At 39.7% G+C, this 22,527-nt stretch overlaps 1 protein-coding gene across 2 annotated transcripts in view; it reads right to left on the bottom strand.

The window, feature by feature from the left end:
- GRID1 (glutamate ionotropic receptor delta type subunit 1) overlaps positions 1-22,527 on the bottom strand; it is a 755,119-nt gene that overhangs the window by 17,562 nt on the left and 715,030 nt on the right. For both annotated transcript variants that reach the window (XM_055118918.1, XM_004607420.2), the window contains exon 14: positions 3,171-3,337. In XM_055118918.1, coding sequence (XP_054974893.1) covers positions 3,171-3,337 — 167 coding nt within the window. The remainder of the gene's footprint in view (positions 1-3,170; positions 3,338-22,527) is intronic.

Genomic DNA, 22,527 nt, shown 5'->3' with positions numbered 1-22,527 from the left:
TATAAAAATACCAAATGCCCTGAACAAACAACATGATCTCTTAGCACTTGTATTAAAAACCATAATGCACAAAAGGAAACGGAGAGAGAGAGCAAGAAAGAAAGTGCCTCCCATAGAGAGAGGTTGGGGTGGGGAGTGGGGTGTTGGGGGATGGTGGCAGGGAAACAGAGGACATTGGTGGTGGGAAATGTACACTGGTAGAGGGATGGGTGCTGGGTCATTGTATTACTAAAACCAAATTATGAATACCTTTGTAATGGTCTATCTCATGGATATCCAATTATTTTTTTAATTAATGTAGAGTTTTAATGTAAGTCTTAATATAGAGTTTGGGCTGAAGTGATAGCACAGTGGGTAGAATGTTTGCCTTGCACACAGCCAACCCGGATTTGATTCCTTTATCCTACTTGGAGAGCCCAGCAAGCTACCAAGAGTATGCTGCCTGCACGGCAAAGCCTGGCGAGCTACCCATGGTGCATCTGAAATGCCAAAATCAGTAACAAGTCTCACAATAGGGACATTACTGGTGCCCTCTCGAGCAAATTGATGAACAATGGGATGACAGTGCTACAGTGCTACAATGTAGAGTTCATGCCTAATTCAATCAGCTTAATTAATGGCTGAATAAATAGCAGTACTCCTACATTAAAAAAAAAGAAACGACGACTCAGTATTTCCCTCACGAAGATACCCATCTTCCCAAATTGTGGACTATTGATAATTACGTCCAAGGGCTTACATACTTGATATAGACGTAGTGCAGGAAGTTAGCATAGTCCACGAGGAACATTTACTTACAGTCACAAAGCATAAGGTCTTCTGATGACTGCAGAGTGGTAAAATTTTCTTATAAAATAGCAAGGAAAAAAAGACTAGCCCACACACATTTTGGTTGGAAAATAATCTAATTAGAACTTCATGGCCAGTGTGGTGATAACCTGTCCCAGGTTAAGACTACTTCTCTAGAAACTCTTTAATCTTGGTACAGTGCTCTCTTTACTCTGAATCCAGAAAAACTTACAATATTCGGGGTAACTATCCCCTCCTCACTAATCTTGTTGAGTATTCTAAGGTCCTCCTCTAACCCAGTTTGAGCCCCACCTCCACCTTGTATGCTGATTCCCTTGAACAGCTCAGAGAGAATCTATTTCTCTCTTCTCTGCAGTATGTTTGTAGATTTGTTGTAGATTTGGGAGAATTTGCAAGCACAGGGACCCTAAGCTTCCCTCTCTGGGAATTATGTGCTTCCCCAGTTTTTGGTCTGATGCTATCTAGGTGGTAGTGTAGTTTCTGCATTGGTCCCATGGGCTCTCTTACCATCTGTTCTAGAGAGGTATTCACAGTCTGATGGTCTGTGATCAAGTTTCCCCTCCTGTTTCACAGAAAGCCAAATAGTGTAAAACCTTAAGAACACAAGCACATTATAAATCCTGGAGAGAAGACATTCTTTCTTCAGGCCTTTAATCTGAGCAATTAATAAACCACTCCCTCTCCTTTTCTTTTGTCATCACTTTCTGCTCCAGTGAGCAAAAGGAGACATGAAATGTATGCTAATTAAAATCACAAAGAAAATCCCTGGATCTTATTAATTACGTTTACCACTTTTCCAATTAATAAGTAGGCACTGAATGGACGTATCACAGAACCTCCTAGGTATTCACGATCAGAAAATCTAATAGACATTGAGGAGGTGGGAGAAGAGAGGACATGGAGATTTAAAAAAAGAAAAAAGAAGAAAAAAAGAAACTTGGGCACAGCACTGGGGCAGAGGGGACCTGAATTCTCCTATAGGTCTTCCAGAAGTCAGAGGAGTAGTGTAGGGCATTGGTTATGCTTTGGGGGCTACAGTGTATTAAGCTAATAATATTATAATCTTATCCTTCCAAATGGATAATTCTCAATTGGAATACATGCATAAATTAAGCAATCGGGGATACCCACTAATCTGAGACACCATGCTGGCTTTTCACTTCAATTCTTATATACTACTATATATTTAGGTAGTTCTGCTACCTTTCTCACATCAGGATGTCACCTCAAAGATTTGTGTGAATGGTGGTCCAACACTTAGATGTCATTAGGAACAACAATCCACATTAGCACGATGGCTACTGAAAAAAGGCAACTGACATTAGTCTTTGCTTCTATCATCCCTGGCAAGGACAGCTCACTTGGTCAAGAATTTATAATGAATCCAAGTTCCTGCAGTAAAAGTCAGGGGTAGTATGTGTGTTTGTGTGTGTGTTTAGGACACACCCGATGATGCTCAGTGGTCATTTCTAGCTCTGTGCTCAGAAATTACTCCTGGTACTGCTCTTGATCTTGTCTAATCATCCAAAGAACAAATTCAATAGATAGGCATGCATCAATACAACACAGGGGTAACTGAACAAGCCAATGCACACTAGATATGATACTTCCATTTCTAGCATAAAGTGTCCATGTGATTTTATTTAAGCTAGAACACTCCTGTCTACACAGCCTTCCTCTGCACTCCCACCTACCATCTATAAGCATTTATTTCCAGGAGGATGATCTGGGGAAGATGGGAGGCAGGCATGTAGCGAGTCACTGTCCCCTCTCTACATAAAGGGTCAGGCCCTTCCCTATACCAGTAGCCCCATATTCTCGGTCCATGGACAACTGAATACCTCACATGATTCTCTGACCATTCTTATTTTTCAACTCTCCACATTGACTCTTCTCACCTTGCATTTATCTTGAAAAGGGATTATTGGTCTCTTGACAGATCCAATTAATTACAGACTTAATTTTACATTACTGTGTCTTTCTGGCTAACTCTGACTCATCCTTTGGGCCTCAGATGTCACCTCTTCTAAATATTCCTCCGTTATCTGCTGAGCCTGATAAGAAGCCCTCTTCTGTGTTGCCTCCACATGCATACTATCGTCTCCACTGGTTGACGATTCACACAAGATAGCAGCTACGAGATAATGTGCTGGAGAGGGAACTGTGTCTTTCTTCATCTTTACCCTTAGACCTGTCCTGACACTAATAGGAAGGTGAGGTTGGGGTAGGCAGAGCATGTACCAGTACACAATTGGGATTGAGAAAAAACAAGTTTGTTTCAACTCTCAGCTTCTAAGACAAAGTTATTCTTACAACTAGAGCATGGGGATGGCTTGAGTCATCTTGTGGACTGTGCCTACCTCTGGGAGAAGAGGTCCCTGTAGGGGCTGCCGTGCTGCAGGGCGATCCCGTAGCCCTTGCTGCTGACGCTGTTGCCAATGACGGTCACTGAGCAGTCATCATCTGTCAGGGCTGCATACTCCACCACGGCCACATCCCACAGAAAGGCATAGTTCCCCTTCTTTGCCTGAAAGACCAAAATAACCATGAATTCAGGCAAGCTGGCTATACAAGTTTGATGGTGGGGTTTGAGGAATCATTCCTAAATGGTTCTCCTGTCCACCATCCAATACAGCAAAAGCTCCTATTTTCTGGTCTACAATTGTGACGACTGTGGTAAGGCATAAAGGGAGAGGTGCTGTCTATAGAAGATTCTGGTCTAACATACACAGATGGGCTCATGATTCACCTCCTGGTCAAAGACATGGATCTCTTTCTCAGATTTAGCAGGTTCACAATGGAAATGGCAGAAAGTTTGACTCTAAGAATTTAAGACTTTTATGAAGTACTATAATAATATCCATTTAATTTTTTGTCTTAGAACTTAATAGATCCCTACTTAGGATGAATGATATGATGGCCCTACATTCAATCCCTAGCAATCGTGACAATACATAAGTCACAAACCCATTAGGTACTATGCTTGATTTTAGCCAGGAGGCTGAGAAGCAATTATAAAACCATTAGGGACAGGGTACTGACTGTTATGGTGTCAGGCTGGGTTTCTGACACTTGTTACTGCTTACACCAAAGTGTGCACATGCATACACATGTGCATAAACATATCTCTATCTATGAAAATTTCTATCACATATCTATAATGCACACATAACCCATTCATCTGCTCACATGCACACCCCTATATATGTGTGCACAGATACATGCAGGAGCAGGTTTCTGCTATCAGTCTTTATATCAGGACATTGGTTAGCAGATTGCTCCATAAGGAAATTGCTTGTGGCCATAGCTGAAGTCCTACTCCATCACACACACACACACACACACACACACACACACACACAAACACTTCGAAGCAGACCTACACTTTCTATCCTGAGCCATAATTCTGTTTCTGATTTGAGTTTGAACACTATGGAATATGAGTTGCTTTGCTTTCTGGAAAGAGATGCAAACTAGACATTGTTGCTTGGTCAGCTTAAAATAGAACCTAATGTTCTAAATGCACTAACGCTTCTTTGTCTTTTCCTTCCCACCTACTACAGTTGATACAAGACCTGGATTTGAGTGCAGGACTAAAATATAGAAAACAACAAAACTGGCAAACTATTTCTTGGTCTCTACAAAGCTGTGTCTTTGTATCTACTGAGACTTTCCAAAGAGCACCAGAGCTCAGATAAATCTAGGCAATATTTTACTTCTTTCAAGTCCCAAATAGCTTGTATTTTCTTTTTTAAAAAAAATTTTATTGGTGAATCACCATGAGGTACAGTTACAAACTTATGAACTTTCATGTTTGCATTTCGTTTACATCCCTCCACCATGCCCATTCTCCTCCACTAATGTTCCCAGTATCCTTCCCACTACCCCCACCCAAACCCCCACCACTCCACCCTGCCTCTGCAGCAGGGCATTCCCTTTTGTTCTCTCTCCCGATGTTGTCATTTGCAATAGAGTTATTAAGTGGCCATCATGTTCGATCTACAGTCTACTTTTGGCACGCAGCTTTCAACCCGAGTGGGTCCTCCCAACATTCTCTACTAGGTGTTCCCTTCTCTATCTCTTGTATTTTCATAGGAAGGTTTCCAGCAGAAGATATGTAGACAGAATATGTCTCTCTGGTATGAAGAGGGTACTGCAGTCATTCACCAATTTTGCCCAATGACCTCCTGAGAAATGACACACACCTGTGCTACCCATTGACTTTCACCCTAGGGAGCAAATCAAATATTATAACAAAGCCTTATTCCTCTGCCCAGCCAATTTCAGAAGTCCTAAAGGACTCTGACCCAGGTTGCAAAATTACACTCATTTCTCTTGTCCATTTGGGAAGATAACAGTCTTTGAAATTTTTTCCTGCTGGCAAACAAGTTTTCTCATGAAAAGATATAAATTTTCAACCTCTTAGTAACTGAGTTTCTCAGCAAAATGTTGACTTATGACCTAATATTTGGCTTTACTTTGACTTTGGAGCACTTCACATCCATGCTCACAATTCAACATGACAATCAGACATTGTTATTTGCGCAATCTGAAAAGGGCATGTCATGTTGAAGGAAGAATTAAGATTAGGTTCATTTCTACCTTTCAAGTGATGTACCAAGAAGAAAAAAGAAATAAGATAGCTCAGATGGAGTGGAAACTGACTGGCAAAAGTCTGGCTTGGACATTAGAAGGGATCCATGGATTTCTTCAAGACGTAAGCATTTGTAGTTGTAGCTGGGTTTAAGTGACAAGTGAACACAGCTCCATGAAAGCAGCTTCATTTATTGTCCTGCTAGCCTATGCTGAGAAAGTAGGAAAGACAGGAGAGGGATGCTAGCTATACTTCAGCATCAAATCTCTGCTAACCAAAAGGCAGTCAAAAAAAGTAGGCAGCATATGTTTTTCTTCCTGACATACTGAATGATCCCAGACACCATCTATTGATGTAATGAAAAGGAACAAAATTTGCCATTATGTTTTCTTATGCTTTCTTATATCCAGGAAGCATGCAGCTATATCCCTAAGGTACCTTACAGCAATAGAACAGGGAGGACATAGAGGCACTAATGTCCTTGCATATTATAAGCGTGTGAAACCAGAAGCTTTAACTTCAGTGAGACAAGACAGATTCTGACTGTATTCATGGGAAATACTCCCCATCTCAACCTCCCTTACTGATTTCCTCAGCATCCCAGATCTCCCTGAGCCCTATTCTCTTAGCCCCATGCTGAGTATAATGCAACACCAAAACCTTCCCCAAGCTTCCCAAGCCCATCAGGAAAACCTCTGGACCATGCAGACATGTCCCACCAAACTTTTGAAGGTGTCACAGACGTGACATGAGACATGAGGCTATATAGATCATGGGGTTGGAGAAATAGTACAGAAAGTAGGGCTCTTGTCTAACACGTGACAGAATCAGGTTCAATTTTCAGCACTGCAAATGGTTACCTGAGCACCATCAAGATTAATCCCTGAGCATTTCTAGGTTTAGGTGCAGCCTAAAAGTCAAACAAACAATCCCCCTCCCCCAAACAAAACAAAACAGAAAAATACATTGCATAATCCAATCATGTTCTCAGGAAAGCTTCAGATATAAAAATAAGGAGCTTAATTATCTCACACAATCATGGCTACATATCCATATAGTTATCCTTTTTGCCCTCATGCAGAATGAACTTCACACAAAGTCCCTCATTCCATGATGTACCTCTTCCCCAAATCACCATAACCAGTTTGCCACATGGCCCTGATAATTATCAAATAGTCTTGTTCTGAGCTGTATATCCACAAGACCTGGTTCCTGCATTTGAGTGAGACACTAAATACATAAGCATCTGCCTCAGAAGTGTCAAGATTTTCTGCTTTATCATTCCTCCTGTTAAAAGCACATTCATAACCTTTCTTGCATCTTAGTATTTCCCTAATTCTCCTCCAAGGTTCAACATTTTTCTCTGTGGGCTATTGCTTACTTTCTCTCTACTTCCATGGGGACAGGAATATATCTCTTTCCTTCTAGTATCCATTCCCTCCATTCCATACGAGAAAATGTTCACACCTTTCACCATCTGTCATTTCCTTTCTATATTTAACTATTCCACTTCAGTCTCTTGGAAAGACAGTATTAGTAAGAATTATGACCTCTTACCGATGGATATTGACTGTGCTTGCAGAGGTTTAAGTTAAACTACTTTTCAGGAAAAGGGCTCTGGAAAGTTATGGAAGATGTTATCTGTGAACAGGTGCAATGGGCAGAAGAGCTTCTTACAAGGAGACTACTCGTATCTGCTTCCCTCATTTATCATTGGCATTGTTGTTTAAAATATAATGGTAGGGGCTGGAGTGATAGTACAATGGGTAGGGCGTTTGCCTTGCACGAGACCAACCTGGGTTCAATTCCCAGCATCCCATATGGTCCCCTGAGCACCGCCAGGAGTAATTCCTGAGTGCAGAGCCAGGAGTAACCCCTGTGCATCGCCAGGTGTGACCCAAAAAGAAAATATATATATATATGTATATATATAATGGTAATACTATATATGTGTGCACTGCATTAAAGAAAACAAGAACAGATGCAGTATTTTACCTCTTGAATAGGTTAAATTATTTTTATCTAGCTAGCCTGCAAATGTATTTTGAATTTCTAATCATTGGCTTACTGTGTATCAGTGGCTTAGCTCTTTAAATAGGATTGTTGGAAAGTTAAGTGAGAGAAAAAGCTGGTTGATACCACCATGAACCCATCCTGCAACCTTTAACTCTATGCAAGAGCCACAGTGAACAAAAAGTTCTTTAGGACTAGATCTATGGCTTTAGGACTCCAACCCAGGTTTCCTCCAGGAGTTACTAAAGGTATTTTCAGGTCATCTAAGTCAAGGTTTAAAAGTTAATACAACCTTGAAATGAATTCTGAAATTTCTAGTATTTTTATTGTTAATAATCAGTTTCATTGAGGGCACATCATCTATAAGAATAACAGGTACCAGAGAATGACACAACCTTCCAGAATGTAATGCAGCTACAGAAGACAATAGCATTCAAAATTGCTCATACCCTTTATGCTAGCAAAATAAGAATTTAACCTAAACAGCAACTGAAATGTATCTTCATACTTCAAAGATCTGATAGTAAGCACAGGGGCAATTTCTATATTCAGTATTATGTCAATGTTAAATTCTAGAATGTGATGATTTTATAACACAGATAGTAATTATAAAACAATACACCATTAGTATATAAAGATAAATGTATACATGCAAACACTTATTGGTTAATTATATGTAAAAAAACAGTTTCAGAAAACAGAAGTTTGGTCACACTACTCTTCTATACAATTGTGGAATTTAGTATGACAAAAGATGGATACATTTACAAATGACGGTGATATTGTTGATGATCCTATGACAAGTTAATTAAAATGTTTATTTTCTTTTAATCCTGTCAAAAATACATGCTATCCCACATTATGTAGGCATCAAATCTGACCTTTGCTCCTTCCTCTATCATGTATGCCCATAAACTGAAAACAAAGGCATGGGAGACTTTCCAATTCCCTGCTCTCTGATGCTATTTAAAACTTGTGAATGTCTTCGTTACATCTCAGGTTCACATTGAAAAACACTGCCTCATTACACTCTACCCTTACACTAAAGGAAAAAGAAGAGAAACTGAGCTCAGGCATAAAAAGAAGAGATGTGAGGAATTTGAGCAAAGGAGGAAAGAACTGCTTTAGCTTTGGACAAAGTTAGGGACAACTGGATTTCCATCCCCAGGCCGCTAGGGGAGCAGCAGGTAGACAGACCACTCCTGGCTTGTCTCCTGGCAAGCATCTTAGCAAACTGAATCCAATCCCATCCTCAAGTCCACTCTGTCCGTGGTCTACCCACATGCTGGAGCACCACAAATGGAAAGAGACTGAGATCATGCAGTGTCCAGCCCCAGTGCTTAGAACATCCTCCCTAACAGTGGAGGGAACATGATTAGCTTATATTGCTGGAGGAAGGTTGGGCGCCATAAAGAAAGCCACGAGTGAGCTGGAATATTGGATGACTCATTCTCCTCTGCTCCACACTGGTCATAAAATGAGATTACATTGCCTTTCATTGCACCACTGATTCTGCTCTTCCCAGAACTCACTTGGAGCATGAACTTTCAGAGACAATAACCTTCAAGGCAAGAACCTCATTATACTCTTCTACTCTATCCAAACTGTGTTTTTTTTTTTTTTTGGAAAGGGGCAAACAACCACATTGTTCTACCGAAAAGAAAACATTGGCAGTGCTGAAAATATCGTCCAAACATTATTGTAAAGAAGCACTGAAGGAAACCAAGTGTCCACAGTGTCAAGCACAGGGCAGGTATGCAATTCCTGCTGGGTGTTAGGACCTTCAGAAACCTGGTTTCATTTCCAGACTCCTGAAACTCTCATGTCACGACCATTTTACAGATGAAGAAACAGAGGCTATAAAAACGAAATGATTCTTTTAATCAAAACAAATAATGATGAGCCAAGTTAGGTCAGCGTGAGTTCTGTCTGACTCCAAACAAGTATGGCTACTCCCTGGTTCCCCTATTTGGATTTGTGAAAGAATAACTGGGGATATTTTCCTGGTACCTTGTCCACTGCTCACTTTGCCGGGGGATCGCTACGGGTGATAGATCACACACTGGAATGGTAATGACTATCTTTTCCCCAACTATAAAGATGAGGTAGTTTGAAGAACAACAGCTGGACGGTGAGAGAGGGAGGATGCGGGCAGCTGCATGGTCTCTGGGTGGAGCTGTCAGGATAGCAGGGACTGCTCGGAAAGCTGAGGCTCTTCATGTGCATTCACCCCCTAGAGGCACTCTCCAAGTCTCTGCTCTTACCCACCTCCATCCAACAATGCAGTCTCTCTAGCATCCAATGTCTTATTGCTTGTCATGTTAATAAAACGGCAACCCACTGCCAATCACAGCCTGAGCCCTGGCTGCAGCGACACCTGGACTGTACTCTGTGCCAAACCCCAAGATGATGCAACAGGAAAAACTCAGCATCTGTGGAGCAAAGGACTGTCTGCTGGTGGGAGTGTGGGCTGGTATGATATTTCTGGAATGACAATTTGGTGGTGGAACCAAATGCTCTTAAAATGTGTATGTGCAGCAATTGCACCTCTAGGGATTTACCCAAAAAATTTACTCGGTTTCTAAAAGATGTTTGTGCAAAGATTTTCAGGGCAACACAGTTTAGATTAGCAAGAAATTGGGAACAATACAAATGCTCAACAATTCAGAGCCAGACAGATAAATAAAAGCAGAAGATTGTGGAATGTTAAGTTATGTAAATGTAAAGTTATCGCTATTAATGGTGTTAAAAAGAACATTCACTGGTAAGGGAAATAATATTTGTGGGAAGTGTGGGGCTGGCCAGGTTTCTAGACTACAAATGTAGGGATTTTAATCCTACCTCCATCATTTGCTGCTTGGCATCTCTAGGTCTTAGATAGGAAATAATCCTCACTTAACAAAGTTCTGATGAGAATCAAATCTCTCAATATATGTGATATGCTTTGAATTTTGAGGACACATAAATAAATGTGAATAAATGTAAACCAATATTATAATCTTGAGTAAAACCAAACCTCTTGCAGTAGAGATTTTATATAAGGCTATACTTTCCTATTGTATAAAAACTTTTTAATTACGAATAATAAAATTCAGGCCCCAAACACCACTATAATTATCTATGGGTGATGCTGACATGGGTTACTTTTATTGGCTTCTTTCAATCCCCTGTGTTATCGTCTGTTTTTTTCTTTAGATTATGAGGCATTTCAATAATGATTGCAGCTGTCCGAGATGGTAATTTTAGTGATTCAGTCTTCTTCACTGTACATAGCACAGTGACAAGATTATGTTTGTATAAAGACAAGTTCCCTACCACACCTCAGCTTTTCTGTGAAATGCCAGTCTTGTCCTTCCAATGGCTTTTTAGAGTACTAATCTGAGTGTGAATTTATAGGTACAAAGCACTGGGTCTGGACTGAGATCTCTATGGAAATTCCATCTCCTTTTCTTTCCATTGGTTCCTAGATTTATATAGATCAATCAATTAACTATTACTGAAGCATCCTTCCCACAATCCAGTCACATTCTGTAAGTCATTCCTCTTTCTTCACCAAGTCAGTAAATAGGTTCTGTCCGAGTGAGTGAATGCTATATGGAGTATAAAGGCATGCATATGAGAATGTGTGTGTAAGAATATATGCATGTAGATAAGTGTGTGTGTATGCAAGTCCCTTTGTGTAAAGACCATTGCACTGCCCATCCTTCTCCAGCCCAGGAAGCAGGAAAGAAGTGAACTCTGGTGTCTTAATCCTGGAGAACAACAAAGCACATAGGAAAGCACATCTTCAGCTGTAGATAAGGAGCATCTCTCTCCCTGGCTTCTTAATGGAAAGAAGTCATTCGCAATGATATGCAGATATTATGTAGCCCGTGGGAGCCTCAACGAAGTTTGCAATCCTACCTAAAATCTGGGGAAACATGGAGTAAAAGATCTTTTACCTTCAGCAATCCCTGGACAAGCAAAGCCGGCAAATCCAGGAAGGATCCAAATCCAGGAGGGGAAATGACAACCTCACGATTAGTGAATTAGTGTAATGATGACTACTTTCCTGAAGTGACCAGGGGGCAAAATGTCAATCTGGCTCCTGATTCCAAACAGTGTGAACTGGATGGAAGTGGAAATGAGATAATATGACCAAAGGGATTGGAAGGCATCTGGTTGGGGGATTGATGGGCTTGTGCGTGCGTGCGTGCGTGTGTGCGTGCGTGCGTGCGTGCGTGCGTGTGTGTGTGTGTGTGTGTGTGTGTGTGTGTGTTTAGTCCCAAGCACAAGCACGAAACTAAACCTTCAGGTTTGCCATAGTAGTCCCATTAAGCACCCCCATTCCTGGGGCATGAGTACACGGATGATGTTACAACAACATAAAATGGTTCTTGGTGACAGGAAATAGCCTGAAAGCGAATATCCACAAAAGATTGCCTATACCATCTTGATTTTACTCTGTCTGAGAGCAACATAATCAATAATGAGTACAGTAATGGCTGAGATAGTGAAAGGCCCCCGAAGTTCTGTTTTAAATGTTATATTCTCTTATTTCCTGAGTTACCTTGTTTGTCACACCTAGTGGTGTTCAAGGCTTACTCTTGGCTCTGTGCTAATGGATCATTCCTGGTGGTACCCAGGGTACCATATCAGGTGCTAGGGATCTAACTTGTGTCAGCCAGTGTGTGAGGCAAGTGCCCTACTGGCTATACTCTCTCTCCCGTCCTATTTCTTAATTTTCCTTATAGTATCTTCCAACTTCCATTTCATAGAAAGTATGGCCTGGTATATCACTGATAGAAAGAACCCACTTTGTCTTATGTAAATCAGAAGTTTGGTTAATACCTTATGTGTAACGAATAGAATAATTCAGTTCACAAGAACAGGGTTTGGTTCTTGCTTCCATTTCATGCCACTATGACATCTTGGGAAATGTGAGAGATCCTGACAAAGCTACTTCCTCTGACAAATTAAAAATAATAACTATATAGATTATAAGTTCTTCCTAGGTTATTCTAACAGAGGCTGTGTAGAGGGATCACATAGTAGTTCTATGTGTGGTCCTGGACCAGCGGAATAGGAAATATGTAATAAATGCAATTTATTGGACCCTGTTCCAGACATAACCAAACAAATTGCTGCAGGGGCTAATAATGTTTAAACATGTCCTCTATGTGTCTGTCATGCTTTTTAAATTTGAGGACAGATATTTAATTTTTTATTTAAATGATGTTTATTATATTTTGTTAATAATGGCATTTGCTTTTTTTCCCTTGACTCTTAGGAAGTTATTCCAAGTCAGAGATTAAGGGTGCCCATTAGTATTGTCTCTGAAGGTCAGCTTCTAAAGGGCAGATGAGGACAGATAAAAGTGGAGCACGAACTGGGAGGGGAAAAAGGAGTAATGCAGCCATTATGCTTTGATTCAAGAGCTGAGGATTCCCATATTCTAGCATTCTTCCACAAAGCTTTTTCTTAATCATCTTAGATATAGTTTTATTCACATCAAACTGTATGGTAGCCATCAGGTAAGCACAGTGCACTGAGCTACACGTCGAAGGGAACTGAATAGCCTTATAGTCTTCTATGTATGTGTGCTTTTATGTATGTATTTTTTGGTTTTCTTTTTCCTTCTCTAGATATTTTTTTTAATTTTTCTATTTATCACTGCAATGTATTCTGTATCTAGTCAAACCAATTTGTTCTTTATTTTGGGTTACTCTTAATCTTTTTGGTGAAGTAACTCAGGTTATATTGATATTTATCATGCTCTTTGGACAATTAAAAATTTTAAAAGCACTGTAGCACTGTCTGTAGCACGGTCATCCCATTGTTCATCGACTTGCACAGTGGTAGGGCATTCGCCTTTCACGTGGCCGACCCGTGTTCGATTTCTCCGCCTATCTCGGAGAGCCTGGCAAGCTACCAAGAGTATCGCGTCGGCACGGCAGACCTGGCAAGCTACCCATGGTGTATTGGATATGCCAAAAACAGTAACAATAAGTCTCACAATGAGAGATGTTACTGGTGCCCGCTCAAACAAATCAATGAACAACAGGATGACAGTGACAGATTATGCCACAGGGAGTTTGCCAGGCTCTGCCATGCAGGCAGGATACTCTTGGTAGCTTGCCAGGCTCTCTGAGAGGGATGAAACAATTGAACCTGGGTCGGCTGCATGAAAGGCAAATACCCTACCCGCTGTGCTATCTATCATCTGGGTAGTGCATCAATTTTTCCCCTCCAAAGAACTCAGGATTTGCATGTCAAAGGGATGTGGTTTTCATGTCTTTGGGTTGCTCCAGGGCTTAGCAATTTCTTAACATTTATTATTTCCCAAAAGTACAATACCAGGACCCCCTACCCAGTTGCCTGCAACATTTCTTTCCCCTCTAGAGATATCTGCAATGGAGGTATGTCTCCTTAAAAATTAAATTGGGAGGCATCCGAGAGATACAACATCAGGTTTCATGCTGAAACCCCTTATGATCCCAAAACCCGCCAAGAGTGATCCCTGAGCACAGAGCCAGGAGTGAGCCCTGAGCACCACTGCATATGACCCCAAATCAAAACAAAGAAAAATTCACTCAATTGGGGTATGACAAGAATATGAAAAAGAAAGACCAAAAATAGTCTCCCAAGTGAAGAAACAGCCGGGAGAAGTGAATATATATAAATCCCTCGCCTGAGGTGTATGTTGTATGCGGAAGGTAAAAAGTAAATGAATGGGATGCAGAGCAGAACATTTTGTGCTCTAAAAAAGGTCTGTCCTTGCTTACTTCTTAGCCTTTACTGTGCTGCTCTGTCTGTAGCCACCAGTCACATGGAACTATTTAAATGAAATTAAACAGAAAAAAATTTTAAAAATCATTGAAAATTACTGTGTCCCTTTGCCATGGTGAAAAAGCTGGCTATGGCTTTTCGTTTTGCTTATGGTGTATAATTTTAGACTTTTAGAAAGGAGCCATTGATTGTTCTATGTCCAGACTTCATTTCTCTTGTACCAAACTGGCCTCTTACCCCTTAAGATGTGTGAGGTCTTCTCCCACCAGGACAATACTTCACTAAATATTTAAGACTATTTCTCCCTAGAGTGCCAGAGACCCTGTAAGGGAAAGCAGAAATAAAGTCTCCATAGGGTCAGGTGCTGTATGCAGACATTATTAGAAAATTCCTGACCAGAATTTGGCAACAGAAAATAAAACACAGCATGGTAACAGAGCCAGGTACTCAGGGGGCTTGCTGTGGCTTTTTGGAGCTACTGATGTTGAACTTTTTATGTGGCAGAGATGAAGGCCATTTGCAGCCAGAGGAACCTGGGGAGATATTCAAGCTCTGCCAATAGCTTATTCTGTAGCCTTGGACCAGCCCTTTTTGAGTATCCATTCCCTTGCAAAATGGACACAATTTGTTCTGTGGATGTGTATCCTGAACTTTCTAAGGAGAAAAAGAGACGGAAAAGTACCAAGAAGATTACTTTGCAGGAAGAAGTGACTGTCCTTTAAAGTTTGATTTCAATTGCCTTCGTTTCTCAATTCTACAGTCTCCCCTTTCCATTTAGTGACCCAACTCAAGACTGTAGCATCATAATGCTCTACACTTTTAAATCTATTTTTGAAATGAAACCAGAAATTAATTGACCCAGAGGTCACTTCGCTCCAGTAGGACGTCAACTTTAGCATCCATCAGGACCACCTGGAAAGCTATAACCATAGTTTGTTGAGCCAATACCAGAGTCTCTCATTAAATGGGTCTAAGAATGTTCACTTCTGCTAATCTCTAGTGATGCTGATGCTACTGGTCTCAGGAACACACTTCGAGAATCACTCATCTATATCACAGACTATGAGAATATTAAAATGACCAGGACTTGTCTTCCATTTTTGCAAACTATCAGTGAATTTGTAATGGGTCAAGATTAGAACCTAGTCTAAGAATTTTCTAATTTACCAGGCTGATGACTGAGTACAATCTCAAGTGTTACTTCTCCCCAAGGCAACTGCATTTTAATGAGAATCCAAACTTTAAGACATAAGCATAATACTGGTGGTGATCATCATAATCATGAGGACAGTATACTACCACTTAAGTTTTCTAATATCATTTTTCCTATGTCTCTTCCTGTGATCATCCTGTCAGGCACAATTGCTATTTCTATACTCTATATTGGGGTCACTCAGGATGAGATGGGGTCTGAGAGATGGTAAAGTTGCTACTGAAAAGACATGATCTGCCTATGTCCATCTTCTTTAGACAGGTTAGACCCATAAAATTATACTGAAGTCAGGGTAACTTTGCATCTTGTCTCTTAATTTTTTTATTCTCATGGGGTTACTGGAAATTAACAAGTTGGGCTGTGCTGGAAGTAGAGAAAAGTAATAAAATTGCATATGATTAAAATTAATATTAAAAACTATCCTTAATGTGTTGGGAAACCGTTGCCATGGGGTTTATGTTGTAGTCTTATTCGCTAACCCCATTTGTGACTAATAGTCCATTATGGTCTTTCCAAAATGTCAGCTTTGAGAGAAAGCAGCCGCACAATAGCTCTAAAGTACTTTGAGGTCATCTTCTTATCCAAAAGGTCCAAATAGACTCAAAATTTAACAAGTTGTGGGACGTACCTACCAGGATAAAATAGCTTGTAAAGTCAAAGAATCAGAGATATTTGTCACCTGAGGGGCCTATTAGGGGACTGCTATGATGGACATGGGTTCCAAAGTCTTGAGAACTCATTCCTCCCCTGAATCACTGAGGTCTGTGACCTGGACAGTATGGAAGAGGTTCAGAATCTATCTTATCTTATGAACAGTCTTAAGAAGTTAAATGATTAAGTTTGGAGGTCTAAGGGACAGCATCAAAGGCTGAAGTTCATGAAAAAACTCTAAGTTCAATCTTGTGTACTGTGTAGTACCCAAACACTAGGCCTGCACAACCATCCATTTCAGGGCCCAGGTTCTAAACGGGATTGAATATCTGGTTACAACAGGTGGGCTGTGTGTATAATCACCAGTTCTGTTTCCTCTACATAATCGTTTGAAGATGAGATTTGGTTTACTGATCCTGGTAATCTTCCTCCTAGGAATTAATCTTCTATTCCTCCCCTTCTTCCTATCTCCCATACATATACATTAAAACTTTTTAAATAAAGAATCAAAGCCAATTATCTTAAAGTCCTTTGCTGAATAAGACTAAAGAGACTATTAGAAATATCCTAGCTGAAGCCACTGCTTATATTCGAATAGGTTTCCCATTACTGACAAAGACACGGATGATAATAATAGTTATAATAGGAATCATAACCATTGTGAGGGTGAAACTGATGCCATGACAAGCTGCAGCTAACAGTAAGTCTCAGCTAGGCCTCAGTTTCTGTTTCCCCAAAGCAGGACTTGCAGTTGCTGGTAAACTCCCAGTTGAGTAATTTGCCAAGATAAGGAATTGGGCAGTTGGGTCTGGCCGGTCATGAAGGGTCACTGCACCTTCCTTAGAAACTGTTGCTAACCATTGCCTAATTGCTGACCATCACTGTAATAGGGCCAGTGCTAAAACTAGACCAGTATATAAATTGCTTCTTAACTCTGAACCCTATATTAACTGTTTGTGATTTGGAGTCAGAGACCTCGTCAAGACTCCACTGCGTTGGATGAGACTTGAACCCTAGGGATGGCTCAGGCTAGTAATAAAGCTCCTTTGCTTTTGCATTATTGTGTGTGGAACTGGGTCTCTCCGTGATTTGGGATCTGGAACTTGGGCTCAACACCATAAATATCTAAATAGTAAAAGATGTATGCATATTTTGGTCTAACTGTTTAAACATTTTTGAGCTTAGCATTCCTTATTTTCTAAAGGAAAATACTATAAAATGCTCTTGGTAGTGAATATATAGTGTCTAAGAACAATACAAACACAACAATTTTTTCATAAATGATTATAGAAACATATAATTATTTTCATATTTTTTCTCCCTTTGTGTTCCTGGAAAATAACATTATATCAACAAAATAGAAATAAAAAATAAGCTAAAAAATTGCCAACAATCTGGCTGAGCCGATAAATCAAAATTGTTTTCATCAGTAATCGCTTCTTGATTTTAATATAATCAAATAACAAAACAATTCACTTCAAGATGCAAAAACTTAAGTCATAAAACCCAAAGCAATAACGCTCAGTGGAACAAACAGAATGGAATCAGACACATTTTAGAGCAAGTACTAAGGTGAAGTGTATCAGATTTGGTTACAAAGCAAATTATGGGGCAGAGGAAATCTGAAAGATAAAATCATATTTAAGGGGAGTGAACATCTTTCCACTCCTTTAATGAGGAATATGAAAATAATCAGGGTTAGCATGATGACACAGATCTTGGTGTGATTCCAGATTATACCCTACCAAATTATAAAAATCGCAAAAAAAAGTAATTGAAGAATTCATAACAAGATTTGCTTGGCAGTGCTCAAGACCCAAAGTAAAGTAATTTAATAAGAAAATAACAGTCGGGGTTTTCCTTGATCTTTGGACTCTATTATCTCAACCTAATCATCATCAAACAAAATTAAGTAGCAGGGTATTCTTAAGGAGCCAACTTAGTCAATTCTATGGGAACCTACTCAGGGAGAGTCACTCAACCCCTCTGTCCCCAGACTCCCACTCTTCCTATTCCTGTCTGAAACTGGGTGCCAGAAAGACAGCTCATTCATGTTGAAAGAGATGTGCATGACTGCATTTCCACAAACTCTTATTTCTTACCCACTGAACATTCATTTGGATTGATTTTTTAAAGGATAAAAGGCTTTGGGTAGAGGCTGGAGCAATAGCACAGCGGGTAGGGTGTTTGCCTTGCACGCAGCCAACCTGGGTTCGATTCCCAGCATTCCATATGGTCCCCTGAGCACTGCCAGGATGAGTGCAGAGCCAGGCGTAACCCCTCAGTATTGCTGGGTGTGACCCCCAGAAGCAAAAAAAAAAAAGGCTTTGGGTACTCATGTGCTTTCCTCCTATGCCTATACCCACTCTAGTCCCTGAAGACAGATAAATGGGCAGGTCTTATGGGTACAACAGAGGACAGTACTAAAGGGGTCACATATGAGGAGTCTGTGCTCCAGGAGGCACAGTATATTAAGGGAGTTCTTGGTCTTGCTCAGAGAAAGGAGCTTCAGGAAATGTTCAGAGAGAGCGCGTGCTTTGGATAAGGCCAGGTGATAACCAGGAATCAGCTGAGCTGACCAATGAAGGGAACATCACTCTAAAGCAGTACACGCCAAGGTGTACAAAGGTGCGGAGAGGGGGAGGGACAATGCCGATTTCCCATAACTTGAATTCCATATGAGTGACAGAGAAGGAGCCGCTCAGATTTTACTTTGATCAGGAATCACCTCCATTTCAACAGAGTGTCATAAGGTTACAACATAGGTGCAGGAATGAGAGAAATACTAAGTTACCAATACCCTGGTGTTTGACACTGACTTAGCCTGGATATTCAGCAAATCCCTGTCCTTGAACTGTTGTTTCCTCATTAATAAATGGGTTATGTCGAAGCACAGTTGAGCTAATAATGTGTGGGTGACTATCTCATCTATCCCAGGCTTCTCAAATGGTGGCCATTATAATTCAGCTAATCTCTTGAGGATTCCAACAATCACTCAACTTTCCAACAGAAGGAAAATAAACTCAGGGTAAAATAAGAAGGGAAACAAAGTCCTTTTATTTATATAGCACATTATCAAAAATCAACCTTATCTTCACAGACATTACAGTAATTCAAACTCAATTTTGAGGAAAAGGACTAAGCCTACTTCTGCATTAAATCAAGCTTAGCATGAGTATATTAGGTGATTGATAAATAAATGGATAGGATAAAAGAAAAGCAAAATATTTTTTCTTCCATACTTTGCTTTACTTTAAAAGCAAACACTTAAATAATAGTAAATTAGCAAATAAATATACTCTGAGATATATATTTTTATGTGCTTCAATTCTGATTAATGAACAAAATTTGGCATCTAATCATGATCTTACTTAATTTTCTCAAGCCCACCAAACAGTGTAGGTCATTGACAGCAATGCCAAATATCAATCAAGGGAAATAGATGAGTTGGAAAGAAGATTATTTTTCCTTTTCCCATAATAAAGCAAAAAAAATTACATATGCCTTTTTATAGAGGAAGGAAAAAAAACCACAATGAAGGATAGGAGAAAAGTACAAAATTGCTAGTTGATAAAAATATTTTTCTTTCTACAGATAAAACCACAAGGATAATAAAAAAAGTATCAACACTAAAGCCTGAGTATTCTTTTGATCCCAAAGATATTAATGTAATTCATTCAAAATCCTGCTTTTGGCAATACTTAGTAATATTTTGTCAAGAGCTTTAAATGTTTATACCCTCTTTTTTTACACCTTAGCACTACTTTTGAAAATCTGAACTAAAGAAATAGATGCAGTAACTGAAAAAACATTCAGCATGAAGAATCTCATTTTAATGCTATTTATATTTGTAAAAATTTGGAAATAACCCAAATGCCAATCAAGAAGAAAATGTTTAAATATATTTTTATCTTAATATTATGAAATATGTATTAAATACACAAATATTTTATAAGGTTTTATAGCAGTGTTAAAATGTAAGAAAATGTATTTCCTATAATGTCATAATTATTTTCCAGATATTCAAAAAAACTAGATAAAAATAAATGTATGAATTCCTAGAACCTTATTTAGATGGTGAAAAGAGATATCTGTTTGATTCCATTCTAGTAACTTTTATCCTAAATTTTTCTCATTTGTTTTGCTTATTTGTTTGTTAATTTGTTAGTGTTGGGCCGCAGCAAGGGATGTTCAGAAATTATTCCTGGGGTCTGTGCTCAGAAGTTATTCTTGGTGGCTCTTGAGAGACAAAATGTGGTGTTAGGGATTCAAAACAGGGTTTGCTGGATGCAAGGCAAATACCTTAACATTTGTACTCAGCATATATGAATTTTTGGTTAATGGTGACATTAGATTTAAATTATAATGTGTAACCTAATGTTTCATTTCAAATATCCTATGATTTTAAAGGTTGACATGGACTTCAAGGTACTTTATTTTTGCACAGTTGGAGTTATTTTGGGTCATAATATTAAACCATGAAAAGACGACACCAATTTATTACCTGATCAAGATCTCTAGAACAAATTAGACCATAAGAAGGAGTGTTGGGAAGAAAAGACCCCATTACCTTTATTCTCCTACAAGGGAGTTTATTTACTTACTAAAAGTAAACATGGGATCTGTTCACACTGTCTATTTTGTTTCTTTGATTTCCATTCTTTTTCCATATACCTCTTGCTTGCCAATTTTCTTTCATGTTCCCCTATCTGTATCTTAAAAATTGAAATGAATTAAAATATTTGGACCATTATATATGTCAGCTATTTAAAGAAACTTCCCAATCTCACTTAAGAGAATAAATCCCATTTCTCTATCTGCATAGGTTTTTTGACATCAAAGTCATTTGCAGTCCTTTAATAGAGACACCTTGAAAAACAGTGGGATGCTTCCTATTGTGGTACAAATAATATGAAAAAATAATAACATTAAAAAAATCCATGGGGGGACAGAGAAAGAATATAGTGGATAGGGCTTTTGTCTTGCATGCATCTGACCCGGATTCAATACCCAGCATCCTGTAGGGTCCACCAAGCACTGCCCAGAGCAATTCCTTATTGTAGAGCCAGAGTTAACCCCTGAGCGTGGTCAGATGTGACCCAAAATACCCCCTAAAAATTATGGGTGGGGGTCAGAGTGATAGCACAGTGGGTAGCATCCTTCACACATCCAGTCTGGGTTTGCTCCCCAGCACTTCATAGGGTCCCCTGAGCAGAGCCAGGAGTGATCCCTGAGCATAGAGAATGGAGTTTAGCCCTGAGCACTGCTTGGTGTGGCCCAGAAAACAATACAACTTTTGGATTTATACAATTTATACAATTTATGAATGCAGATCGGTTGTAATGCATTCACTGTGGTGTGTGTGAAGACCTGGGTTGAATCCCTAGCAATGTAAATAATGACAAAAAAACAACAACAACAAGAAGAATATTTTTAAAATATGAATGAGTCAACTAAAACAGTTTATGGAGGTAAATTCATAGAACTAAATGCTTACATCAGAACTTATAAATAATAAAATTATCTAAATTTAAACATCAAGAAGAGGTTAAAAACAAATTAAAATTAAAGTAAAAATCATTAACAAAAAGTAAATCAGTAAAACAACAGAATAATTAATAATACAAAATTTTGGTGTATTGATAGAAAAGAAAGATTATTAACAGATTCAAAATTCAATATTTAAGGAATATCAATTTTGCCCAACATGAATTATGGAGGCTTTAATAGTTACCACGATGTGTCAAGAATTTTAAAATAGCCCACTTCGCCGCGCCCGCAGCCCGAGTATGACGGAGGAAGAAGACGGAGCTGCTTCGGACACCAGCAGCCCGCCAGCAACCTGCAGTATGTGATTTGAGCGTTTCCGCCAGGCCCCCCGTGCGGGGGCCCGGCGTTTCTCTCTTTTTTTTTTTCTTTTTTTCTTTCTCTCTCTCTCTCCTTCAACTTCTCCTGAGCACAGCACGGCCTCCACCCCACTTCTCTGAGCACAAAATGGAGAGACGCACCCAAATGCGCGGTGCGGCTGGTGGGAGATCGAGGGCGGGGAAGTACCGGTCTCCGCCCACATCGGACACTTAAAGAGAGTGAAGCCACGTGGGCTTCCCCACTTCGCCGCGCCCGCAGCCCCAGCATGACTGAGGAGGACAAGGGAGCTTTCCCACTTCCGCCAGTGCGGGGGCCCCGGTATTTCTCTAGGTTTTCCCATCTTATGAGCACCATAAAAGGGTAAAAGATTGTAGTGATAGAATTTCAGGCAGAATTTTCCCTGGACTTTATACAGAAACCCAAAACCGCGCGGCCACGGCAGCGCCCGCGCGACCTAATGTCATCTTAGTATCAGCAATATGTAATGGTTCCTTCTTAATGGGTCTGACTTTTGTGGGAGATCCTAACAAGAATAGTAAGTCTTTTGTTGAAATATTGAAGGCAATCAAAGTGGTAGCCATCTCTCTAGACTGAACTAAGCTATATCCCC

The sequence above is a fragment of the Sorex araneus genome, chromosome 11 (assembly GCF_027595985.1).
Source record: "Sorex araneus isolate mSorAra2 chromosome 11, mSorAra2.pri, whole genome shotgun sequence".
NCBI classification, from domain to species: domain Eukaryota; kingdom Metazoa; phylum Chordata; class Mammalia; order Eulipotyphla; family Soricidae; genus Sorex; species Sorex araneus.
This window is presented reverse-complemented; position numbering and strand designations above follow the sequence as displayed.